Here is a 27,841-nt window from a genome sequence, read left to right as displayed (position 1 = left end):
GGGCAATCTCAACCTGGACTGCTTGCGCATCTCTGTTAAAGTTTTCACCGAGAAGTTCGTTGGGATATGTTAGGGAGAGGTCATGGACCCTTACTTGTCGTGTAACGGCACTTGTTTTTGTTATGGTTTTTGAAGTGCGACCGTTGGACCAGGACGCACATTCCCCCAGGGCGTCAGTCGTGACGTTGCCCACCTGTGTGAGGCTAACAACGGCGAGCCCTTTCACCAGCACCACCAGCACCACCACCACCGTCGGATATGCCCGTGCAAGAATACAGTATCGAAGAAAACGTCAAGGTTAAGTCCGCGTGCAGAGGAACGTCGAGAGCCAGTTTTATTTTTACACTGGTTGCGACTACGCCAGAGTTACGGCCTTCCTGTTGTGTCTGAGTAAGGATTTTTGGATGATATGCTTTTAATCTAGCATTTTTATTTGTAATGCGCATAGCTAATAATGATGAAAAATTCCCACTGCGAAGTTCTCTGTCGTGCTGTGAATTTCATATCATGACTGTAGTTCATGCGTCCCATTTTGCTGACGTGTTGTTGACCTTCTCTTGCCATGGGCGCGAAGCTGAGCAGAGGTGTCTGTTCGCATATTTTCGTAGCAGCATTGGAGGAATCAAGGTAGTTCCAGTAACGCACGAATAATTTTCAGGTTTTGTCCCACAGGTTTCCAACAAAGGACCTGAATGGTATAGGCGTGACAAATGCCGCCAAAACCACAGAAACAGCAAGGACACCCTAAAGGACCTACGCAACAGCAGCAAGGGCATCAAGCGGCTCCAGCCCGCTCTAGATCAAACACCAACTCACCCTCGGGCTTGGAGTACCTGGGAGCTCTCGACCAGCTGATCATCAAGCAGCAAGTGGAACTACTTGAAGGTACATACGAGGATAATTTCTTATTCTTCTGGAAACGTCTTGTCAGAAGGGGTGTATAGGCGATGGCAGCCACGGGGGATTTTCGTACGAAGGATTCGAAACTATGTTGTGTCAAGAATGACTAAAACAGAGAACATGTACGTGTTTTCGGCAAAGACAACAGGGTAATACGAAATACTGTTCTGACCCCGTTGTTGTAGTATGTGGTTGGGTTGTCATGATGGAGAACTGCCGGGCCTGTCGCGTCCCTTTTACCGTTTCGTGGTTGGTCGAAAAAGGACAAACGCATTACAACAGTCATAGAATGCTCTTAAATTTGAAGGTTGAATAGCTCGAGCGGGAGTCGTGGGTTTTCCACCCATCAGTGCCATATCTGGCGCAATTGTCCAGCGGAGGTCCGTTGGAGACGTAATAGAACGTGTCGCCAAGAATGACGTCATGTAGACGAAACACAACCAGGGCGTTCGCACAGAACTTAATGCAGTCACTCATGGCTTTAACCTTTGTGATCACATGACAACCGAACACGAAGGCGGCTTCGGAAAGGCTTCCGCCATACAGAATTCGGCCACTTGTGTTAATGACCACTCTGTTCCTACTCACCATTCAAACGCCTTCCTTCTGTGACTCCTTACTTCGATTCACCTTGTTCGTTCTCCGGAGTATTTCTACCTATTCTTATAGAAGTTTCATTGTCCAAGCGGCGAGTAATTGGGGCGGGGCCAGGAGAAAAAACAATGTATAACACTTGAAACAGGCATACGCGTACGTCTTGCTGGTACAAAGTGCTCTGCTGCCGCCTTTCCCAACCTTTGGTGTCGCCTGTTACAATTCCAGTAGAAGGGCATAGCCATAGCATAGCCGTTGACATCTCTTTGGCACCGTGATATATGTCGTTTCGGTCGCTTTGGACAATTTCATTATATTTTTATTTCACATCATACCAAGCGCAAAAGTTGATGAAATTGACCATTTGCGCTTCGTGAGTGCCGTTTTAGAAGCGGTTGGCAAGCGCGACCTCTCGGGTGAAGCAGGGGAAGGGGCATGACACAAGGGGTTTCACTCGTTTAAGAGGTATCCGTGCCACATTTTCCGAATTTGGCGACCGCCTGTGTTGTAATCCCAGCAAAATGGCATTGCATAAGCCAGCGATAACGTGTCTTTCGCGCCATGATACAGGGAGTGTTGCCCGTTTCAATGTGCCCTGCTGCCACCCTTTCCCAATTTTGAGATCGCCTCTTTAGCAGTTCCAGTAGAAAGGCATAGCATAAGCCGCCAAGAATTTGCCTTTTGCACCATGATACAAGGGGTTTCGTCCGTTTTGAAGGACTCCGCTGCCGCCTTTTCCAAATTTTGTGGTCGCTTCTGTTACAACCCCACAACCCCAGTAAAACGGTTCCGCCCGTCTTAAATGGATCTGCTGTCGCCTTTTCCAAATCTTGCGGTCGTCACAGTTAAAATCCCAGTACATGAGCCTAGTATAAGTCGTTGATAATAGTTTCGATATGCAGGACACACCAGTGACCCTATATTGTGTATTCCTTGTACGCATCTGCCCTCATCGGTGTTGCGGAAAGATTCTTCTTCTTTTTTTTTTAATTTTGCAAAAAAGTTGGTATGTGGTGCAATGCTTCAGTTGCAGTCTGTGGCTCATCTTTGACGTCAAGGTCATTTCTTGCACGCAGACGTGTAAGCGAAGCATGGACCTCTCCATGCGTGCTGCACTTAGAGAAAAATTGGTTGATTACCATGAACAGTGAAATGCAAAAGTCATCGTAAAGATGTGTATTTTCATGAATGAAGTATTTTCCACAGAGTTCAGCACCAGCGCTGCTAGGTGTCTGCTGCCGTGTAAATGTTCTCACTGCCGAAGATTTGCCGTGCAAGTTCACTTTTCTGCCTCGTATCTTTGCATTCTTTTTCCTTGCATCGCGGCTCTCTCATGCTGAATTCAAATGTCACGTACCAGCTTTTAGCCCGTTGCGCAACCGAACAGCAGCAGAACCGAACAGCAACAGCAACTTCTTTGTCATTGTTTTTGCGGCTGGCACTGCACTGGCATCAATGCCCATAGAATCCAATATACGGGACAGGGCGTGATAAGATATTTGTTTTTGTTTTTTTAATTCCGTGTTAGCGCCGTGTAGAAACTGTGGCTGTGAGCGGAGCACAGACGTGAACAGATGGAGTGAGGACAACAGGAAGGAGTGGGTGACAGGGGGGTTAGTATAGTATAGTGCATAGGTAGTGTAGTCCTGGGCAGACTTCGGGGGAACTGTATAATAATAATAATCCTTTATTGACAGTGTACCTGCAAACAGACAAGCCACAGTAGCAGTGCACATCCATAGGAGGTGACGAAGCACCTCCTATACTAAACTGTTACGGCACCAACCCAATTATCAATTTCCTATGTCTTAGCTCTTAATAACTCTCAACTTGATGTTGATGATATCCTCATGTAATTACGTAGTCTGTATACCATTTGCGGACCAAAGCTGTTTCCCTTGCTGCACCCTTGATTAATTTGTCGTCCGGAAGCAATCACGGGCGCCAAGCTGCCAATTTCATCGGGCCATCTTCTGATATCTGGAAAGTGTCATGTTCGTTTCCACAGTTATACATTACGTCATTCTTTCACCTAACTCCCATACCGTAACTCCCATAGGCCCCTCTGTCTTCAGAATGACGTCATGATAGAGACGGCCAGCGCCATCCATCCGTTTCGCGGACTATTACGATTGTAAATAAATGACGTCAGACATGGCGTCAACAGTATGAATAATAAGCAGTGCATTGTTATCCATGGCACGTTTACATTCGCGCGCTTCGTTTGCAATGTATTCCTTTGACTGACCGAACCACACTAATCACCCATCGCAGCAACACCAGACGAGACCAGAGAAAAATAAATCATATCAGGCTTAATGACATATATCAATTCGAAATACATGCAGTTATCACAGATTCTGACAGCCCCAAACAGAAGGGCATCGTGATGACCACACAGAAATTAGGAAGGTTAATAAACAAATATGACATCGTTGGTGCACAGCTGGTTCATGCTAGCACGCACGTCTTCACGGCTGGTTGTGCCATGCCGATTTTTTTTTTTTTCGCGTGGCCAGCAAAATGGGTGCATTATATTTTCTTCGGAAGGGTTAATCTTGGTCTATAACTCTGAGAAGTGAACGTCGCTCCTTGTTTAACCAAAAGAACGTGTACGAACTCCATATTACAAATTTACAATGCACGGACACACGGCACGGATACTGAGATAGATCCCAGTTTTCTCGCGACGTAAACCCCCAATTATTATACAGAGATACACGAATAAACAAACCCACTGCTACACATGTTGAAGGGAACAGGATAAGGAAATGACGGAAATGTACTCGGGTGGTAGATGATTTCGTATATGTGTACGAGTGGGTTTGTTTGTTGCACCTCTACTACCAATACCCAGGATCGCTCGAACCTCATGATGATAGCCTTGCCGATGGGTGTGATTTGGTATTCTCGTTTGTTTTCGCTACCGGTTTAGACATATCTGGCAAGCTGCCCGGGCATCTCATGCCACAATTCAAAAAGTATAAAATTACATCTTGTTAAGTACACTGTTAAACTTGTCTCAAGAGGTAACGCCACTGCGCTGTAGAACCCACATCGAGGCGCATTCGATACACCAACGCGGCATCTTGACGATAGGTATGTCGAGGCACGCGGAAAGCGAGCGCTGGATCAACTCTGATCAGCATAGCAATAGAGAACGTAAGCGGCCAGTAGGCGGGAAGCTGGGGGAGTCCAGAGGCGTCGAAGGACGGAACGATGATCTCCTCTCACCAGCACAATACGCGTCTGTCTCTGAGACGAGAGAGCTGCTTCTTCGGCCCTGTCGGCCTGTTCACGCCCTTCGACATCGCAATGGGGTGGAACCCACTAGACAACGTGCCTGTGCTCTGCTTCGTAGATAACGTTGTAAGCCATTAACACAGCCATCACCAGTGGTGCGGATGAGCCTGGGATGCCAGAATTTAAAATTGCATGGAGCGCAAAATTGGAGTCAGTGAAGACAACCCGTTCCAGCAGTCGAGTCATTGATGTGCTGCAGAAAGAAAAGTATGGCATAAAAGTCCTGTCGTATTTGTTTAACCTACCTGCCCGCGTCTCTTGCTCCATTTGCAATCAAATATGCATAAAGTTCCGCAGCTGTGGATGAGGTTTGATGCGAACGGCGACGTCCTTCCACTACGCCTTCGGATGGGATGACGAATGCCGAGGCGGACTTGCAATTTCCATATGCGCCATTGGTGTATCTTGCGGCAGAGGTAGAAAACTTCGCGTCTACCAGAGCATAAAAATGGGCTTGAAGGACTTGAAGAAGAACATGATCTCTTCGTCCCAGGAGGTCCGGAAGACGTACGAAGGTAGATGGCGCAGGCAGAGACCAGTGGGCGTCCGGTGGTGTAACGTCCTTAGCTATGAAGGAGGATGCGAGTCTGGAGTGTCCTTTGCACTGCTTGATGGAATTCACTTTCAGGACTGTATCGAATATTCCTGAAGAGTGGGTGACCGGGAATGTGCGCGTAGAAACACAGGAACTGCATAGCCGTTTCACGCTCACGGAGAACCTCCACCTGGATTTCACCAACTTCACTTGTGTTTCAGCCATTCTGCGAACCCGAAGGCAGCGATGAAGTCTTCGGGCAAACAGGATCCGAAGGACATTCAATGACGTTGTGAAAATCCTGTGCAAGATTGGAAGGCTGTAAAGCACAGTCGCCTTCAACAAAGCCGCGTGAACGACTAGAAGGGAGCGCTGATCACAGCCCCATCCTAAGCCAGAAGGATATTCTATTACAGGAAGCCATCGCTGCACTTTGGTTTCGAGGTGCTTAATGTGATGGTAAGGAAGGATGGAAACGTAGAGACTCGATCTTCTTTGCACAAACCCAAATAGGGAAATTTGTCATAGCCTTGCGGGTGAAATGGAGCTCGATGTACTTTTCGCGCGAAAGGTCCATCCCGACGCTGAATGGCTTGTCGTGACTTGCTTACTGTCCAAAGGGAAATGTCATCGGCATACACAGAGAATGCTACTTTGCGGTGAATTATCGATTTTAGGCCCGCCATTACCACATCAAAGTGTAAGACTCTGAATGCTTCCTTCGGGTACGTTTTGATGAACAGGATGCTTAGGGCTTTCACCGTGGGAGGTGCGGACAGCGACAGTTCGGTCCATGAGGAAATCGTCAAGCCAGCTGAAGAGTCGATCAGGCACGCCAAAAAAGCGCAAGACGTGCAGCACTCAAATGTACGAGACGGTATCATAGGCGCGCCTGATATCTAGGAAAACTGATGTTGGACTGTAGAAATGAGGTCTAGAACTGGATCCACAGAGCTTAGGTGGAAAAGAAAGCCTGCCATTCTGTGAGGGTAACGAACCTTGCTTTTCGAGCCACCAGTCGAGACGATGCAAAACCATTCGCTACATCACTTTTCCTACGCATCATGTCAGGCTCACAAGGCGAAAAGAGGACAGGGTGGAATGACCGCCTGTGAAGGTTTCGCAGTGCGGCATAGGTGATTTTATCTGGTCCCGGGGACGAGTCCACATTCACAAGTTTCAACGCTGTCTTTAGCTTGAGTACAGTGAATTTGCGGTTGACGGGGCCAGTCTTGGTGGATTTTGGCCATCAAGTTCTGGGCAAAACTGCTGTGTACAGTAATGGTCGAGGCATCCGCCGGTATCGATAGTATGACGAAGAAGTCTGTCGCTAGCCTGTTTTGGTCTACACCCTTAGCGATAGCCAATGCCGCGAGACGAATCTTTTGCAATCCTTCAGAGATCAAATTGTCCTCCAGATTTTTGTCGCAGGGTGAAACGGCGAAATGTGTTGACAAAACTCACGGCAACGGCTTCCGGTCTTCGTTCTCAAGTCCTCGTGTTACTGTAGCTTTCATCCGGTGGTACGCTACAATGTCAGGAAGTTGCCCTTTTCGACGAGCCGTTCTTTCTCCTCGGCTACGTAATGCCTTAATGTGGTTAATTGCTGGAGAATGACCTACGTGATCTGCTATCCTTTTAGACAGGACCGCCGCGTCCTGAATGGTTCAAGAAACGGCTTGTGAGGGAGCCTTTGGAGACATAGTGGTGTGCACAGATGTTCAAAGGCTGGCTCGAAAGAGACTCCAGTTCATAAAAGAAAGCAGTCCAGTAGGGGCTGAGAGAGGCATTCTGTCGTGCGAAAGATATAGAGGAAAGTAGATGTATTGTATAGTAGATATAGTAGATGTATGTATTTCTTCGTCAAGAATGATCGATGTATAGCACGTATAGAGTAGGTGCCTGTCATTGCGCCAGATATTTTCAGATTATTAACACGTTCCACGTGACCTTCTGGCGCCGCCCACTCAAACGTTGCCCACCTGCACACTGGTGAAGCGGCCCAGGAAGGCCGCAACAGCTGTCCAGTGCTTGTGTGGCGACATTTGGGAATGGTAAACACGGGATTCCTATAAGTACGTCTTTTGAAGTCTCATCTGTCTACGCTGAGATAAAATCACTTCGTAGTTTTATCTCTGTTCAAGTTACAACTAAGTGCTACAAAGAGAACAAGAAAATTATGGGTTTGGAAAATTTCGCCGGCAGGCAATAACCTCGGAAAGCGTCATTGCCTTACAATACATTACTGTTTTGGGTGATTGCGTATCAAAATGCACCAATATGTTTCTCGGCCCTCACTGAGAGCCGTGAGCGAGAGAAAATAAAGTATGCACATAAAGTATACCCACACCGCTTTGCATGCGCAGATGTTGGTATACTTTGTCTGCACCCACCAACTTCATTGTGTTTTACCATCTGCAATCATCTGATTAGAGCTGCGAGTTTAAGTCAATATAGGTTCCACTTGAGGAAACTTAATCTGCGCGTTGAGTCTTTTAAAATCTCTGTGGTGTTCCTCCGACTCAAGTTTCCCGTATCCTCTGTTGTTCCAGCATTCACCGGTTTCGAGACTGGCAATAAATACATCGCCTGCAACAACCAGGGTCAGCAAGTCTATTTTTTAGCCGAATGTAAGTTATCCTACCTCCACAACTGCTAACACGGAAGGTGGTACATGAGGAATAGAATAGGAAGCCAAATGGCAGTGTGTGTGACAAGTCAAGCGGGTCTTGACAGTTCAGCGTATACACTCTTAAAAAAAGGGGTGTACTGCCGGGGAGTAATATTACTCTCCAGTAGGGAGAAAGGTGTTATGATACTCCCTTGAGGGAGTGAGGAGACACCCTTTTGAGCGTAATTGTACTCTCCAAAAAGGTGTTATATATGCGGCAAAAAAGGGAGTTAAAGTACACCCTTTTTTTAAGAGTGTACTACCCGATCCTTGCGATTTGCTGCATGGCGCACGATTCAATAAAGTGTCTGAAGCGTTTGCTTTTTACGGAAGAAAGGACCAGTTTCTCCTGGGTCCATTCGTTTTGAGTTATAAAGGCTACATTCCTCGAGTTACAGCAACTATACCTCCCTGAAGGAATATTGCTTGCACTTTCGAGGTATAAATGCACGCGCGTGCCGTTAAGAAACCAGAACACGCTGTGCTGTAATGTGGCGTAACGCGGAACCATTGACATTTTCACCGCCGTGTTGGAGCGATATTTCCCGAGTCAAGTGTGTTACCATTTTAAAAAGCTTAAATAAGAAGGTAGCCACTAAAGAAGACATAGCGAAATGCATTAGGACACTCAATTTGTACGTAACGTAAATACTGTAATAAAATACTCTATCTACTCATTCTATATTCATTTAAATATCAGCATTGAGAGTCGTCGTCTATATATTTTTAAAACACTTGTACTTCAACCACCGTTATAAGCGCGACAAGACAAGAACTGAATCAACACGGACGGGCACTAGTAGGCAGTAGTGTCTGTCTGTTTCTAAGTGTGTGTCGCACTTATAACCATGGTTGCTTCTTGCCAACTCATCGAAACCATTTTGTTACTTTTGCTTATTTCTTGTGTTAATCGGAAGGCACGCCTTGCCGTTGTTTGTTGGATAGCAGGTCGAGGCAAACACGACACATCGCTAATTCCAAGGGCAGATTAACTTCGCGGTGCACCCACGACATTCAGCGGCGTAGCCTGCAGAGTCGTGCGGCGCTTCACGATACACGGGACAAATTGCTGGTCTCAAGGGCGCTCTGCTGAATCATATCACTTAATAGAAGCCAGACCAGGAGACCGGTGCTTCGTATAGCCATAGCGAGCGCAGGCGGCCACGCATGTTCATAATTGAAACGAAAAGGTCATTAAAACAATAAATGCAGCCTAATTCGGCTTGCTCGCACGCGTTCCGTTTTCTCTGTATTCATGCGAGCGACATCGTCACGGAAAGTTCTAGTGGAAGAAAGAGAAAACACTGATCAGAGACACAGAAGTTCCGTCCCCAGTTCTGTTGAGCATTCACACGGCGTGGAATATCAGGAGTGGCGTACTGCGCACTTCACAGACGACACCGCCAGCGTCTTTCCTGTCGTCTGCTACAGAATATCTTGTGGCTGTGTCGCGGGATATTCCCCACGGTTAGCAGTGCACGTGAACACTGGACATTGAGCGCTCGCGCTTAGGAGGCTATGACGTTTTTTCGCGTCTTCCGCGTGCGGGAAATGTCGCTCCTGTAAAGACACGGCCTGTGTAGCTCTTCCTCCTCCTCGGGTGTCCGCGTAACGGGATCCAGAAAAAAGCCGCAGTCACCGACGGGAAAAAATGTCCCTGGGTAGCGGTACCGGGTGCGATGCAACGCGCTACTAAGCGTGTGTCCGGCAAGTTCCGCTATGTTAATTCTGGAATATCTGGTCTGGTACATGGCATTGGCTTGTTTCCACCGTACCGGATGTATGTATGTCGCGAATGGCGTTGTTAAAATGTTTCATGTGGCTCCTGTCGTGCACTGGGGTTTCAAGGTTCAAATTAAAACTACGCTACAGATTTACGTCTGAGAAAAGCCGGGCTTAACACTAACGAGACAAGTATGAATTTGCAGGGTGATCATCGAATAAAAGGCGGCAGTTTCCGTAAACATTATTCTTTAAAATTGAAAACAAGGTCAGTGGTGTAGTATATAGCATTCGCTCTGGAGATGAGTGAACAAGAATAATGAGGCATCTGAAAGACATCGCAAACTCTTTTATGGCTCACACGAACAGCACGAAACGGTTACCCTTGTAGAATGTCCACAACGCTACCATGGCCACATACACACACACACACACACACTAAGAGAAACATTGGGGAACGGAGTACCGACGATACGGAAACGTTTTCTGGCATGGTCGTCCAACTATGATAGTAACGAAAATCTCCAACCAAGGTACAGGACGGGGATACCCGACGTTTCGGAGCGAGTTCGGCTCCTTCCTCAAGGGTGACTGTAGTGGCCGTTGGCAGCAGCGTTCTTGCCGTGGTTCGAATTTCGTGATTCGCAGGATTGTTTTTCAGTCACATGACGGAGGCAGCTGACGTATACGCTGGGTAATGCTCCAACAGATCGGTTAAGGTTTCCAGGTGTGGATGCCAGGACTCTACAAACATTCTTTTCTGATTACCCTCAAGGTCGATGATGCAGGCGTTTTGAAAGTCGATCGGGTGGTCTCGAACTTAACAGTGTTCAGCGAGAGCGCTTATTTCGATGTCTGACTTCCGTCCATCATTCTTATGTTGCCGTAGCCTTTCGGGGAAGTTCTTTGTCTCGCCGATATATGATGCGCTGCATTTGGTGCTCCGCGTGCACCAGCTCTACACCGCTCCGCGTCTGAGTGATGGGCGGCTGGGGGCGGAAGGCGGCAGATGGGGATCTGATCTGAAGGGGAGTGATGTGGCGGCCCGTGTGTGATGATGAATGCGTGACGAATGGTGACGATGCCACGCGCTACGGCGCTGGCACGTCAGTTCTACCGGCACCGTCCTAGTGTGAGGTCACGTCCATCTGCCCGCTGGGACATTCCATCACCGCCGGTCAGGACTCATGTAGAGAAACACCACCTCCTCTACAATAGACTACACCTTGTGCTTTTTCTTTCGGTGGGCGATCTTTCGGCCGTGGTATATAGTGTCCGATTGTTGAGACGGGTTTGTGAGACACACGTATTCCTTCCCTCGTTAGTATACGTGTCAGAGACTCGCTGATTCCCTTCACATATGGCATGGTGATTCGTCTAGTCTGACAGGGCTGGTCGTAAGTTGGACGTGGTCGGTTTCGGAGACCGCGAGCTTGACGACGGGCGACTCTCTGAACAAAGCTACTTGTGTATCCGTTCTTTTTTAAATCGGAAGTGATTGCTGCTTCTTCTTTTTTCCTGTCTTTCTCCGACAAACAAATCTTCTTAGCTCTCGAAAGAAGGGACGAAACCACCGAAGCCTTGTGACACGTAGGGTGATTGGAATCAAACCTTAGATATCGTCCCGTATGAGTGGGCTTCCTGTACACGGTGAACTTTAGGTCAATTCCTTCTTTGTCCGCGAACTTTTTGACTATTTCGGTTTGGAATCAGGTGTCGTATGTCCACCCAGTTCAAATAGAAGTCCTTTACGTTTTCAAATGTATGGACCAAATCAGCAGCTTTACACGTACGAACAAGGCTACAGTGTAATTTGCTGACCACGAAAAACCCTGAAAACTGCTGAAGAACAAAGGCACTAGTGTGTCTAATTCATTGGCAAATGGGATAGGGCGCCGACTAACCGTGCATGAGTATTAATAGAACGAAAAGCCGAGAGACACTGGTGACGTACATGTTGAGAGCTTCGTGTTTGTCTACGTGTTCCGTGTCTCTCGGTGTTCCGTTCTATTAATCCTTGCGTAATTCATGACAGTAAAATACCGAAACTAGGGACGATGAAAAAGGCCACACACAGAAAAAGCCTCCAAACTTCGTCTGCATGTGTCTGTTCCCGTCGTCCCTAGTCCGGGGGTTTTACTGTCACGGATTCTCCAAGGCGCCGGCAGAACATCCGGCTTTTAATATGAAGAAAAAACAACAGGAAACAATGAACGCAAATCCAAGAAAACCAAACTGATGTCTGGCAAGAGGTTTTGTTTTATTTTATTTACATAGAATGGAGGCCGATATTTCTCTTGTGCAATAATGGAACAAATAAACATGCACCGGAAATGGAAAGTTCAACTTGCAAACGTCTTAGATCGTGAAAACAGTGCTAAATAGTGTTTGTAGAGCGATTGGCGACGTCCAGAATTCGTATATTCAAACACGCGCCAGAAATGGAAACGCAAATGCAAATCTAATATCTAAAATGTTAAACGGCGGTAATATCCACATGGAGCCCTTCCTGGCCTTCGCATTTGAGGAAATATCTAGCTCTCAATTAGACCAAAAATTGTGGCGGGCAGCCCGAATTAATGCTGCCAACCAGGAAAAGTTTGGAGTGCAGCTCTTAGACGCCGTTCTTAGGTTGAGCGGCCTTGGCGTTGTGACCCGTAGAGCGAATGAGGAGCCAAGGATGAAAGTACGGTAGAGTTTGAGGAGGAAAGCAGCAAGGGAACGTACGGTGACAGGGAAGACGGCGCGAGAAGGTAGGCGAAGAAGGGCACGACGAAAGCGAGAGAGGGGACGAGAAGGAAAGTGAAGGAGAACGGCGCTACGACGGCAGTTAAATGAGCCACGCTCTGTCTGCGTCTTGTGCCTCAAGGTGATGCAGGAGGGAGTGACACCTGATTATTTTTAAGAAAATGTACGTGAGATACAAATGGCAAAGCTTCTGCATGACGCTTGTGAAGGTTTTTGTCGCTCAGAAATGCGGCTTGCATGAGTGTACCTGGCTAATCGTCCTAATTTAACTCAAAAGTTTGCCAAGGAACGGTAACGATCTTTCCTTTGCGTTAATTAAAAAGTCCGTGTCCACAACATAATATCCCAATCGGAATTTACAGTTTCTTCAACTTTTCCCAAATCATGCAGCACTCGAAAACTTGCCATCTCTGCTAGCGCGGTCTCAGATTTCGTCAGTGCCGGCGCAATGGGCAAGGCCGAAGACACTCCCACAGCGCATGGAAATAGCATGAGAACAACAGCAGAAAAAGGGTGGGGGGGACCGTCCCAATAACGAATTCGACGACATCGAATGTTCTGTGCTGGTTTATGTGTTGTCCTTTCCTCCTCCTCAAACTTTAGACGGGGAAATTTGAACACGCGAGCGTTGGTGAGCGACGGTTTTTCAGGAGGTTGTTACCTGTTTTCAGTTGTCAAATTTTTGTGGAAACACTGTGAATGTGCCTGTATTTTTGAGCGAAATGGTGTTTTGTGGCCATGGTCTTTTTTAATGAACCCAACACAAGGTACCTTTCGTTGGCAAATTATTCAGTTCAATTAAGTTAATTAAACTAATTAATAAGGTAGACTGACTGAAAACACCTATTTGGGTGGCAAAAGCCTTGAGAAGTGTCGTGCACAAAGTTTTCAACTTTTATCTCTTTTTTCATAATTAAGGGTCCGTCACTCGTGTGACACCCTGTATAAACCCGATAAAACACGGTCATGACCATGATCATCACAGCAAACTGGGATGGGAGTGCTACCTGAAGAAAGTACTGCGAATCAAAAAAAAAAAAAAAAATTGAAAGCTCGACTTCAAAAGCTGCGCTCACATTTCGCATTACCGATTATCGTAATCGTCCAGATATTTCATGTTTCGGGACAGTATCGGGATATTTCTTCCAGGGACATCTTTTAAAGTGACATTCTTTGCCACACATTCACGCAAGCGACATTAGAGATGTCCGCTCAGATAACCAAGGGTATGCAGCAAGCAAAACAAGAGTATCCATTTCATTCACTTATCGTCATATTCATTTTATCCTCAAGTTGTTTTTATCTGTTTCACAGTGGATTTTTCAAATTGTAACATGATAGTGTGCTGCAAGTGCCGACCTGCTTTTGTGATCATTTAATAATCCACGCAAATTACTCACTATATATATATATATATATATATATATAGGGTGAGGTAAAAGGATTATCAAACGGCCACGAAGTTTTACAGAAGTTTAAAAAAAGACGCGGAAACAGATTTTAGGGAAGTTAAAAACACTAGTTTATTACATGGGGAGACGTTAAAAAGTAAAATGGGCAAGGGGTCGACGTTTCGACAGTGGCACTGTCTTCGTCAGGACAAAAAAAAGTCCTGTCGAAGTCCTGATTTTTTGTCCTGACGAAGACAGTGCCACTGTCGAAACGTCGACCCCTTGCCCATTTTACTTTTTAACGTCTCCCCATGTAATAAACTAGTGTTTTTAACTTCCCTAAAATCTGTTTCCGCGTCTTTTTTTAAACTTCTATATATATATATATATATAATGTTTTTGGGTAACTTGTGCGTGCCCGTGACACATCAGCATAGGAAAAAAAACATATCAACTCGCAATGCGGGTTTTGCGGGTTTGCACACGCAGATTTCCCGACACTCAATTTAGGCTGCATAGATACGGGTGTGTTCGGTATTTGATGTAAAACGAACAGTGATGAACGTGGCATTTCCCTGGACCTGAGGAAAAGGACATCGGCATCAGGGCGAAGACACAGAAGGAATAAACGCGGATGCACTGAAGAACCAGCAATGCAGTATAATTAGCACAAAGAACAAGGCTCACCAAGCGACCAAATTCCAAGCAAAATGCAAAATAGTATGATAAACAAAATGGACAAAGACAACGAGGCTAGAGATTTACAAAATGCGCGCAAGAAAGACTCAAAAGACCCAGTCAGTCTGTGCGAAGAAATTAGGGCATCGCGTTCAAAGATACCATGATTACCGGTGAAACTCTTTGTAGTGACAATCATTTCATTTAACGTGTGTGACTCATTCATTTGACGTGTGATAACGACTTTTGTGATCGTTATTTTGAAGGGGCTCGTTACTTTATTCCCCACATTCGAACTTCCCCACATTAAAACGCGATGAACCTCCCCACTCTCCAAAGCCAAAATAAAGTTGTTCGTTGACCCCACAATCCCACCAGCAATGGGGTAGAGTATCGCCTGTGACGATGAACCTCCGCACTCTCCAAAGCCAAAATAAAGTTGTTGTTGTTCTTTGTAGGGACAATCTAGCGTGTTTGGAAGAGGGCGCTAGTCAGCTGGCAGGTGCAGGTTGGACAGGAAACTAATCATGACGTCAACAACTAGTATAGAGATGTCATCTGTGTCGTCCTGATTTGTTTCTTTGGGTTTGTTACCCCGTACTTCCAGGATAACAATCCCGAAAATACCCTAAACCGATTGGGCTATTCCTTTGAGTTGGTCGGCATCACATTGCTCAAATTGATTTCACGTGTTTGATATCTTTTTTGTGGATAACTTATATCCGATTTGCTACAACACTAATTATCGATCTTAGCCTGCCCTCTTCTCAAGGCAAAAGCAACTGCGAATGCCATTTGACGGGTGGCAAGGTACCTCAGCTACCGTTTCTTTGAGATGAAACCTTAAGCAATGTTTCATCCATGCTAAAAACCCTGAGATTGAGTCACATACATCAGGAAATTTTCATCGTGCTTGGATGATGGAGGCTTTCGCGTTCGTGTTTGTCCAGAAATGTCTGCCAACGTATCATCTTTTGCAGCAAGTAACATCTGTACTCGATGCTGCTGTGATGAAGGCAGATGCTTTAGTATGAACGTGATGGACACTCAGAAGAGACAGGTGATGAAGTTCATTCGACCACTTCGATGCCAGAGCAACTACCGAGGCCTTTGCTGCTGCTGTTTGCAGGTTTGTATACAGCTCTACGCATTTAGTCTCAATGACTCGAAAACAGACAATGGCCTCTTTGTGCGATTTTGTTGGATCAAAAAGTTCCTATGCGGTTTCATTCAGTGCCACCGGACGGCACTCTTTCGATGTACTTTACAGGTTATTGCGCGAGGCTTATTTCACGGTTATTCCTAGTTGCTGGCCATGCAGTTATTTGCCAGCAGCTAAATCACAAAACAATCGGAGGCACGAGAAACCTAGAACAAGATAAATTATGAAAGGGAACTATGACCAGTTCTTATCACTTTCCACGTGAGCAATATATCTGGCACCAGTGGCCATGTGAATTGCTTAGTGTAGGTGGCTGAAAGAGCAAAAATTTTATAATACATTTTCGGGCGAGAAGCTCTGCACGGTTCTCATCGCGGGGTACAGCGTGACCTACCAGCATCAGGGGACATTGTTCATGGGTTACTGGACCTTAGTGACAGAAAGATGGGGTTAGGCTAGAAAACACACTGGAAGTGCATCCGATGAGCTCCATCTTTGAGGGAATCGCAATCCAGTATACTTCACAACATACATATAGTCGCTAAAAGCAATAAGAGGCGTGTATCCCGTCGTAAAAAGTATGCATTGTAGAGCGAGCCACATTGAATCATGCATAGTGGGTGCTCAATGTGGGCCCATTCACTGAACATAGACATCGCATCAAGGGAATAAAGGCGTTGTTCAGTTCACAGAGGACCGGGCACCGTTCTTTCTTCACCGAACAGTGGGAAAAAAGGGTGCTGTGGTAAAAAAAAAGAAAAACACATCATCCGCCTGACATGGAAACGTCTCAAAAAAAAAAAAAAAAACGCTCAGAGCGTTTTTTTTTTTTTTTTCGTGTTAGCGCTGCCATGCCATCCGGATGTGAGCGGATATGGATAGGGCAGCAGAAAGGAAATTCGGGGGGGGGGGGGGGGTTACTGCGCGTCCTAGGCCGACGTCAGGGGGAACTGCGTCGACATTCACCATTCGGAATGAAGTCTTACGAAAACCCAGGGAAAACCTGTGACAGTACAGCATCATATGAGAAAAGTCATGGCGACCTGTGAAGCAAAAGTGTACAACTTTCACAAGCGAACATGAAGCTTTGAGGCTTTGTATGTATTTGTTCCTTCTATGTTGCTCCAGCCTCAGCACATCAGTTCTCTCATGAAGCTTCAGCCCCCAACCCCACCTCGGTACATTCATGCCTACGCCTTAGTGGAATTATAGCTACATCGAGAAAGAGTGATATCCGATGTGCTTAACACTCAGCACGAAAATCCGTGTCAGTTTGTGGAACATGAGAAACATGCACAGGAACCTGCTTATGAAGAACCGCAGATCCACCCGGTGTACGACACGTCGCCGTCTGGGGAGCAGGCTCTCAACTGCTCACTGCTATTTGATTGTTTCCACTGCAGGAACCGCACGTTCCGCGTTATTACCCTGGGCTGCAGTGCCCACCCACTTATAGAAATTTACCGCGATTGAATGTCCTTCAGAGCTTTCTATGTAGACAAGACTATGTGCAACCTGTATTGTGTGACTGTCGAGGACAGCGCATCGCAGACATGACGGACATGGCTACTGCCAGGACTTCGCTGATCTCTGTGGTGGGCAGACGTCGTACAGGTCCCGACAAAAGTTTACGGAACACGCGAGCGGTGTATTTTCTCCTCGGTACGACACCCTAGCGGCATGCGGAAGCTGGCGAAATCAGGCCAGTTCACTGGCTCAGAGGGGTGGACGACTGCGCTCTCAGCGACACACAGCGGTAGCTTCGGTATGATTACTGTTGTATGTGCCGGCGAAGTGAGTTGGATTAAACTGTAGTGCTCATCAACTCGTGACTCAACATCAGCTGTTTATCAATCAATCAATTATCAATGCCAGAGTTCAATTTTTATCAGCTCGTCATGCGTCGTCCATAATAAAGTAACTGTTTACAAGATATATTTCTTTCTCTTGTCTACATATCACGGCTTTCCAATAAAAGCAATACACCGTAAAGTGTTGCCACCATGATTCATCCTTGTTATCACGATGACAGCAGCGAGCTCTCTCTCTCAACAATCGTTGAATCACGTCTTGTTGGCAAGCACAGCAGTAAAATCGAACTCACTTTGGGGGCACATAGGCACATACGACAGTAGTCATACCGAAACTACCGCTGTGTGTCGCCAAGAGCGGAGTCGGCCACCCCTCTGAGGCAGTGGACTGGTCTGATTTCGCCAGTTTCCGCTTGCCGCTAGGGTGTCGTACCGAGGAGAAAATACACCGCTCGCGTGTTCCGTAAACTTTTGTCGGGACCTGTACACACAAGTGAACTATTTTGCCCTCTAATCAGTCGTCAGATAAAGAAAGGCAGGGAGAGGACAGATCGCAAAAACAAGAATGAGTCCAGTTGCGTGCTTCCGTATGTTTTCTACAAAAAATTCAAGGTGTAGGTGTAGGTTCCAAAATACAGACATGTGAGCTAAGTTACACGATGGAAATTCATGTTCTGTGTTCCAGCCCTACAGAACATCAATTTCCACCGTGTTCAACAGATACCGCTTGCGTCGATTCCCGTCGTTTGAATTTGCGTGTGAGTGAGAAAACATGAGTGAGAGTGGAATGAGTGAGTGACACGACGCGACCTTGGAAGTCAATGGGGAGGCCTGTAAGCTTATCTCAATCGGTAGAGCCCTGGGCTGTAGTCCAGATGATGTGGGTTCGAGTCCTACAGCTGGCTAACTTTTCAGTGGCTTCCTACCTTCCTGAGCTAAGTTAGCACAGCGGGCGACGCATCAAACCGAACAAAGACATAACTATCGTCGGTCACAGCGACGGTGAGGGCACAGCCATTCAGCTCGAACTTGAATATGGCCACTGTGACCAATTGTGTGCTTCAGTGAACTGTGAAGGGAATATGCATATTACATAAAAAACTATTACGGCAGATTACACTGCAGAAGACATTCGCATTATTTTATTTAATCGCCCGCTTTCGAGGGTTCCTGGTGTACGGTGATACTTGTCTATAATATTGGCGGTCAAAGCTAACGGTAGCGAACTACAACTATTACGTCTGTGTGTCATGCCTCCGCGCACCTGTCTGATATGTATTCCATCTCTGCGCAGTGATCGACCGTTTTCTAATGACACCCAGAAGCGAGGGGCTCCAGTTCCTAAAGTTTCGCTTAAGTTTCCTTAAACATTTGCACGCAGGCAGTGCATTTCATCCTACCTATAATTTGGAAAAAAAGTTATACAGGGACGCCTTTAATAATACAAAAACTGCAGACAAAACCAGGACAGGTGTACTTCTCTCATTAACACGCGCGCACAACACGGGAAACATAGCGCATGGCAAATGTGGACGTGTTTACCGTTGTGTCTGTATTTTGGAACCGACACCTACACCTTGAATTTTTTGTAGAAAACATACGGAAGCACGCGACTGGACTGATTCTTCTCTTTGCGAACTGTTCTCTCCCTGCCTTACTTTATCTGACGACTTGTGTGTACAACGTCTGCACACCACAGAGGTCAGCGAGGTCGTGCCAGTAGGCATGTTCGTCATGTCTGCGATGCGCTATCATCGACAGTCACACAATACAGGTGGCACATGGTCTTGTCTACATAGAAAGCTCTGAAGGACATTCAATCGCGGTAAATTTCCGTAAGTGGGTGAGCACTGCAGCCCAAGGTAATAACGCGGAACGTGCGGTTCCTATAGTGGAAACAATCAAATCGCGGTGTTGCGAAGAGTCGCAGTGGCAGTTGAGAGGCTGGTCCCCTGACAGCGACGTGTCGTACACCGGGTGGAACTGCGGTTCCTCAAAAACAGGTTCCTGTTTTCACTTCGCTTTGCTGCAACTCCCATTTTCTCGCTAAACGAGCGACGTACGAAACGAAATTGCCAACATAATTAGGGAGCGGCAATCACAACACTTATCGTCTGTCTGATGAAAGACAGTGAAATAACATAATACAGGGACGTCTCCGGCAAAGCGACACCTCGCTGCCTGGGGAGCAGCGTCTCAACCCAGGCAAAAACCTAGAGTGGGAACAGTTCACAGTGGTTTTTGAGACAGGTCTCATGCTAGTACCGATTCCCATGTGGTCCCTGTAGGGAACCACGCTATAACGAGGACCGCTTGGGACCTGGAACTAGTCAGGAAGTGGGACCACTTGACGGATGGGATTTCAGTGGGACTGGATTGTAGAGCTAAAATAAGCATCCAGCTGGCTCACAATCAGCTTCGAAGTGAATTCAACAGGAAGATGTTTGATGTCATTCCATCTCTGAAGCCACTCTGAAGAAGAAGCTGCACCTTTGACTACTAACGCCATCACAACCTCAGTCAAAGTACATACTGTAGGGAATATGAATATCTCACTTTACTACAAAGCACAAAAATCGTTACCTATATTCGAGCATATTCGAAGCACAGCACATACTGCTACAGGACAATGCAGTACAGTGGGTAGTGGTGGTCTGTTGATGGTGTCTCACTCTGAGAGCGTTCTAGAAGTAACTCAAAGTTCAAGAACTGGATTACTAGGAATGCCTACTATCGACACATTGGACTGAACATACTTTTTTGACATCTCAGAAAAATATTTGTTCATGCTGTCCATCCTAAAAGCTGCAATACAGGACACAAACGACGCGTGAATAGGCCAGTTGCCTTTTCACTCGTTGTTCTTGTCCTGTGTTGCACATTTGAGATGAATAGTCAACGCCAACTACCCCACATTGCTACTTCAGTACCTGCGATCTTGTTTTGTGCAAAAAGGGCACTTCACAACATCATGTTACCCTGACAGCCAGTAAATAGTGCTGCTGTCCATACTTCACAGTGAATGAACTGAATTCTGTTTCATTGAGGAAACATGTAGAAAACATGTTGCAAAAGTACACACAATGCCGTGCATAAAATGGTAAATGTTTTGCTGGAAGAATCACGCAACATACCTCACTTCAGTCGCTGGCCCTTATTCTTAGTCAGTGGTCGTTAATATTATTCTTATAAGCATCTTGCAAGTATCCCCCATTTGCATGACAAGCCAGCTAAAAGATAAGACACATAACAAAGTCAGTTATAAGCCTGAGCAGGAGCTCTTAAGAGTTCGCCCTCTAGCTAGCCTGCACTTACGCTAGTTTAAACAGCTGTAATAACGGAGTAGATTTACACATTCAGATAAACGTTCATAAATATCAAGTCACTATACTACTCACCAGCGTAATTGCTGTCCTATATGGGTCGCTAGTAGTTTCTCGCGATTTAGCTGGTGCAGAAATTGCATGACAAACATATGTAATACAGCGCTTGAGGATCGAAATTAAAACACATTTACGTTTGCTTGCCTGTTTTGAAGAGTTGAAAGACGGGAACTATCGACGACTAACCGCCTACCGCAACGACATTTCAAAACACATACTGATGCATATGGCGCTTATTCTGCTCCCCTTGTCGACGACGAGGCCATGAAAGTTTCGGCTTCAAACTCAAGTGAAAATTACGCAACGTTTGATTTCGGTATGCTGCGCAAATGTTTCTGGTATATTTACCGACGAAAATGTCACTTGGGCGAATTGCGGTAGGACCATAAACGATTGATATATCATGAGATATAAATGAAGATTTGTCTCTCAAAAACGCACGGTGAACATATCAGCACATACCATTTGAGCAGCTGCAAGGAATGCAGAGCATCTTCAATTCACCCCGGTGAAGATTCACGTATTTCTAGGGCAGGTGTCAAAATTACAGTGACTCATACGTGGTACTGGCTTCAAGGCTTCAAAGTGGTTTCTAATATCAGGTGCGATGGTGCGACACTGGAGGCAGACCCCCCTATCAAAAAAGGAACATGGTTTCAAGTGGGCTCGTGGGTTGTACTCCCAGGATGGACACACAGTGGTCAGGGCATCCCACTTTAAGTACCACAATGGGTGATGAACAATGGGTGGAGGGTGCAAGTGAGCTGGTGGAACGGTGAGTGCGGCAACATTTCCTTGAACATGAAGACGAAGTGGACGACACGGGACTCGAAGTCGTCCCGAGTCGTCGTCGTCATGTCGTCCACTTCGATCCGTGTTCCAGCTGTGTTTTGTCCTTCCTCAGACTCAAGGAAATGTTGCCGCTCTCACCACAATGGGACCTAACTTCAAGTGGGATGGCAGGACGGGGCCCAGCCTAGAGCCACACTGCAACCACTCATGCTACCCAAGGACCACAGTGGAATCTGACTTCAAGTGGGATGGCAGGACGGGACTCGGCCTGGAGGCACACTAGAAACATTCGTGCTACCCAAGGATTCACAATGGGACCTGAGTATACCACTCTGGAACTGGCTGGGACCATCCTGAACCCAACTGGAACAACTGTGGTGCCAATCTGGGACCATCCTAGCTTTTGCCAGGGAACTGCCGTTCACAACACAGCCATCTTGATTTGTTAACTTGACTGTTTTGACTACGGGATCGCGCGTTTAGTGCTACGTTGCGCTAAGTTTGCGCTACGATGCTCTATCAACCCCTTTTACACATCAATCGGAAGTTTCCGTGATTGAATGTTCTTAAGAGTTGAAATGTAAACAACACAATGTTCCTGAGTAATTGGCGAGCGTGGTATGCCGGCGAGGGCAGGCTTCTATAGGGTGTTACTCCGCGTAGATATGTGGGGTGGGGTGGTGCCTTGATTCCCATGTAATCACCTATGCGGTTGGGGTGCGAATGTTTTTGCTCCGTGTCACTTGATACGATGGCTTATAGGTACAGTGTATCAGCACCACACGCTGTCGAACAGCACAATCTGTAGGCCTGACAAGTGCAGAGCAGATGTCGAAAAAAATATCTAATAGAAAAATTCTCGCTTCAGCAAGTGGAAGTGCAAGCACCACCCGAACAGACGATAGGCTTCGTGAAAGAAGGGTGTTCTTTCTGCCGATCATCATTCTATATCTGCGACAACGCCGGGAGCCCTTTGGTCAGAGTGCAGGGACCATGCATCACCCGGAGCTGCCCCTGCAGCTGTGACGTCAAGTTTGCGGTAATGTCTACTGTGAAAATCGTTAAAAATTGGGCTGTTCGGTAGTTCATACTTTAAGAGCGTGTGTTGTGGTTAAACATGGGTCGAAACCCTGCCTCATCTGTGAAGCTGTCCACCAGGGGTCATCATGCAAAATATTTCCGCTCTGCGATGCGCAATCAAATTTACAAAAAAGTCTTGAGAAAGCAGCCGCGGCCGGTCGGCACGATCATCGCGTGACAGGGAGAGAGCCCCAAGACTTTCTCTTTGTTATTTCTTCTCAGCTCACGCGCCGCTTATACATGTTTGAGCTGGGCCGCTGCATGCCGCGAATCGCGTGTCGGGGGATGGCATTACGTCGCGACGTCTTCTCGGTCTGCGATGTGCTTCTTTCACGAGGAGAGTAGGTGCGTGGGAGAGATGCCTCGCGCTTGCTCTTTAGGTCACCTGCGCTCAGCGATAGTTTCATGAGCTCATTTTATTCGTTTCAGTACACTCCACAGCGCAAAATAATGATAATAATATTGCGTCACCACAGCACCCCTTTAATATAGCAACTAGGTTACATTTAACTGATTTATTTCATGATTCCGCCTTGGTCTATCCGACATGCTCAATGTCCCTACATGGGCTGTCTTTGGAAAGTCTTCGCGCGACTCACCGCCCTTTTCCGAGTGCCGCGTCGTCCATCCGTTGGCGATGGGGCTTCCGCACACCCTTACAGTTGGCTAGCTCTGAAGAAGTTATTCAATACATTATTTTTCGTGTTCGCCGGGACGTACGTTAATGCACTTACAGGCTTGCACGATGTAAGGGGCACCGCATTGAAGGAGGATTGATGGACTACTGACCTTTTGCAGTTAACATAGCTATATGTGAATGAGAAATAATGGTACAATTTTCTTGCGGTGGTCTCAAGAAACGCGTCAAGCTTGAGAGTGTTTTTTTAAGAGCGAAAAGGCTAAGCTACCTTGTGGTTTTTGTTGTGGACGCTAACAACGCGAAAAATGAGAAATTATGCGAAAACAAAGACTGAACGGTGTAGCGCGAATTGTGATGCGAAGCATGCGTGACTACTCTTGGGGAAAATGATATGCGAAAGGAATTTATGGATAGGCCCGACTGGTAGCCAGCGTCCAAGAGGCGTGATATCGGTCTGTTCACCGCCGGTGCAACGTAATGAATGCATGATTTCTTTAAAGCTTAGGTTAGAACCGACTATATAATTGCATTCAACCTATTTTGGATGACAACCATTTCGGGGGATAAGAGGTTTTGCGACCTGCCGCCCATGTTCCCAACACAACCCGGAAGATGTGCGAAGTGAAAGTGTTACAGCGTGTCCAAGGGGGGAGTGCGCTCCGAAGGCTGGCCTGTAGGGATACTAAAGCATTACAAAATTTCACTAGAGTATCTTTTAATGCTCGGGACATATATATGCGTGCAAACACGGCAAAACTGAAACACTTGTACATGAGAGAACTAATGTTCTGACCTAACCTTTTCAGTGACTTTCATCTTTAATGAAACACTTGTATTCAGGGCCAGATTTTTCTCGATTTTTTGCGCGGAAACTCATTATTCAAACATTTTTCCGCTGTTGATCATCATGTATGATGAGCTTCTAAATATATATTAAAAAATGATAATCCAGGAGATCGACGGGACCTCCCTGTCTGAACTGACGTAAAACCGGCCGTATGTTCACTTGGCCACGTCTCCTGACGCTCAGCTCCCTTTGCCAGCTGCACAGAGTTCTGTATTCTTCCTTTCGCGGACGACTGTATGTTGTTTTCTGTAATTCCCTGTTCGGAATTACGGAAAACAACATGCAGTCGTCCGCGAAGGGCGAAAATTAATCTCAATATTGACAGATATGTCATTAGTATAGAGAAGGAGTAATAGTGGCCTTATATGTCGATCCCTGTGGGGCACCTGAATTAACAGTAACAAAGGTATAGATCTGCCATCACCAATCTGTACAAGCTGTTGTCCCATATTCAAATAATTCTAGAACCAAGTACGTATTTCAGAAGTGGACGAAACGGCATATTATATAGCAGTTCACTCTGCATTAGTTTTCTTATTCTGGTTTGATTTTTGTGTTGTCCTCTTCGTCAAGCGCGTTCCTGAAGCTCTATGAAATGTTATCGCTTTCTTAAGCGATCATCTTAGCCTCAACGCCACGCGACCTGGTGCCTCTAAAGTTATAGAACAAAAAATAAATGAAAATAAAATAAATAAATAAAAAAGGAAAATAAAACTAATACTCTAGTTGGAGGCGCAAGAGACCCCCCATAAACACACACTTATTCTATAACCTGCACATGTTTTCATTCTCGAACGACTCATTTCGCAAGCAATAGTTGTAACAGTAATGAAACAATTGCAAATATAGTGGATTCCACACCCGTACTAAACTTGTAGACGACACGACACAGCTATCTGTTACGCAGACCAAGTAGGATGGGTGTGACTTGGGAAGCGCGAGCATCCCAACGTTGATTGCACTCTTGGGACACGCTTAGAATAAGTTTATTGACGCTTATACCTGTTACTGTTCACAAGATATGATTTCATTCCTACTGATATAATCACAGGTGCTGACGCTGGCAGGCAAGGAGATTGGCGTAATCACGAAACAGTGGTCTGGGGCAGTGAAGGAAATGTTCACGGACGCAGACACATTCAGCGTCACTTTTCCTCTTGATCTAGATATTAGAGCCAAAGCATCCATCGTTGCGTGCTCAATACTAATTGTAAGTATACATACGATGAAGTAGTGCTACTCTCTCTGTGCGAATTACATGCAGACAAGAGTTATGCTATATTCTGTGAGCGAGAAAATCCTCTTGTGAGAAGTGGTGCACATGTCTGAACATGGTCCATGACTGCAATCATTGTTACCCGTGCACAAACAGCTTACGCGTATGAAGGGAAAACTAATTCAAAGAGCAAACACCGGGCCGTCAGACGTGGTGCCCATCATTCATCACGATTTGCATATGTATCCCAAAACCACGTCTGTCATTTTCTTATATATTACTCAAGTTATATATTGTTTTAAATTAATTTAATATATCATAACATAAATTTTCCTATTCCACGAGTTCGCAGCACACAGGTCAATACAGCAGTGCTGGCTGGCACTGTGTCGAGAACAGCCATTGCCGGTTGCTAGCATCTCAGTTAACTATGTAACCATGTCTCCTGAAGCTAGCCTTGCGGCCTTGAGTGGGGTAGCTAGGGTGCGTTGCACATAATATACAAAAAAAGCTAATATTTGTTGTATAGTTTACGCCACGGATTCATATGTTATGACCAGTTAAGCATCCCTTTTTATGTACAGCGCTGTGTTGCAAGTTTATGTTCGAATGTACCCTCTTTGCCTGAACAAACTGCCGTGAAATGCTACACAAATGCACGGTGATAATGGACTGCCTCGACAGGATTGAAATGCATGTGGTGATATTACCAGTTTTGGTTCTACACGACGAATGTGTTTCAAAGTGTAGTAAAGCTTGTGTTGCATTTTAATACTATGTTCGTTTTAAGCCAGTCGCATTGCTACAACTGCATCGAAATCTATTACAATGAAACCTCACTAGTGCGGACACGCACGAAACCAGGTTTCTTGTCCGCTGAAAGGAAGTTTTTTTTTTCTTTTTGTGCACGAGAGGTACCGAAGTGAGATGATTGAAGTTTGCCAGGGAAAATCCACTAAGGAAGCTCCTACCGGGAACGGTATTTTTGATGGCAGGCTTCACTGTATATTATTCACAATGTGTTCATGTTTCGTGAAGTGCGCGTTGCAATCTGTAAGTCCTAGCTCCCCGACTCTTTCCTACGGAGTCAGAAAAGCATGGCAGAGATAAGTTCGAGAACACTGTGAACTGGAAAACTTGCATTTGGAATACGGATGTCAGGATAGTAGCATTTGATCCTTACGAAATGGAATCTTACGGCACTAATGTTGATAGTGCTACAAAATTGATGCAGAAAACTATTCACTACTTTCTACGTGATTCCATATATTGGATTCATGACAATGGGTGAGATCTTATTGAGGCCTACTAATCGTGCATCCTATCTTTTTCTGTAGGACTACATGTTCTTCGAAAAAACGCAGTAGTGCCGTGCACCCGAAGAACGCTTCTTCGCAAGCCATTGCAGAGCACGCTAAGATCAACTTCCCTCGTCTCAGTAGCATGGCAAGCATGGTGCGATATCTGGAAACTCGGTCCTACCGCTCTGCTTCCTGGACGTGTGTCGACAACATTGGAAAAACATGGATGCGCTGAAGTTTCACATGATTATTCGTGGCTCGGCTGCATTAGGAGTGGCAAACCCGATGTATATCGACTGCATGCGCATGCAGGCCTCTGGTTTGCAGACTACCATTCAGCTTAAATTATTCTCGTTAATATAAGTTGGGAGGTTGTTTCAATACACGATATTATGAAAGTCAGCTACTGTTCGTAATTATTGCATGTGGTTTTCAGCCTAGAGCGCCAGCCAGCCTAGAGCGCCAGCCTTTCAGCCACAGCCTAGAGCGCGCCAAAGTTGGCCCGCATAATTGGTTCCGTCGTCACATCGACCTCGACTTCATAGGCAAGAAAGAACGTTTAAGGCCAAGTTCGAAATTTATGTTAAGTGATGGACAATAATCAACAGTACAACAAACTGGCACTGTGCAAAACTGGGATTCCTGTAAAGGTGAAGTAAGTCGGAGTGCGAGGGAAAGTCATCTGCTATTCACATATTAAGTGCACAGGCGATCGCACAGCATTACCGCAACTAAATCAAATCGAACGCCATGCAGTATGATATAGATCCAGTATGACATTATTAAGCTGAAACTATGACGCTCTCGCCCTGTCGTTACTCTCATAACTCCCGCTATGAAAAAAAAAGGAAGAAGAAAACTACGCAGCCCGCGTATCGAGCCACGGCCCTCGAAGGTTGCGACCAACGGCTTTACCACTGAGCTAACACTGCCCGTTGATATCGCATTCAGGAATTAAGATACAGACGCTACGCAAGCCACACTGAGTTCGTCAACATTTCTTTTGTCGTGCGAACAAAATTGGAGCGTCCCACAGTTGCGCACAAAGTTGCAAAGCGTACAATACA

At 46.0% G+C, this 27,841-nt stretch overlaps 1 protein-coding gene across 4 annotated transcripts; it reads left to right on the top strand.

The window, feature by feature from the left end:
• The first annotated feature begins 291 nt into the window (after positions 1-291).
• On the top strand, positions 292-27,176 carry LOC135383036 (phospholipid scramblase 2-like). 4 transcript variants are annotated; one of them, XM_064612674.1, is made up of 7 exons: positions 292-390; positions 673-885; positions 7,885-7,962; positions 15,523-15,671; positions 22,559-22,729; positions 25,309-25,467; positions 26,811-27,176. In XM_064612674.1, the coding sequence occupies exons 2-7, from the start codon at positions 711-713 to the stop codon at positions 26,838-26,840; spliced, it is 762 nt and encodes a 253-aa protein (XP_064468744.1). In that variant the 5' UTR covers positions 292-390; positions 673-710; the 3' UTR covers positions 26,841-27,176. The 4 variants fall into 4 exon arrangements, with proteins under 4 accessions (XP_064468744.1, XP_064468745.1, XP_064468746.1 ...); XM_064612675.1 differs by having other exon boundaries at positions 659-885; XM_064612676.1 differs by lacking the exon at positions 7,885-7,962.
• The last annotated feature ends 665 nt before the right edge of the window (positions 27,177-27,841 follow it).

Source organism: Ornithodoros turicata, chromosome 2 (genome assembly GCF_037126465.1).
Source record: "Ornithodoros turicata isolate Travis chromosome 2, ASM3712646v1, whole genome shotgun sequence".
Taxonomy (NCBI): Eukaryota; Metazoa; Arthropoda; class Arachnida; order Ixodida; family Argasidae; genus Ornithodoros; species Ornithodoros turicata.
The sequence above is the reverse complement of the archived record's forward strand: the minus strand, read 5'-3'. Positions and strand labels throughout refer to the sequence as shown.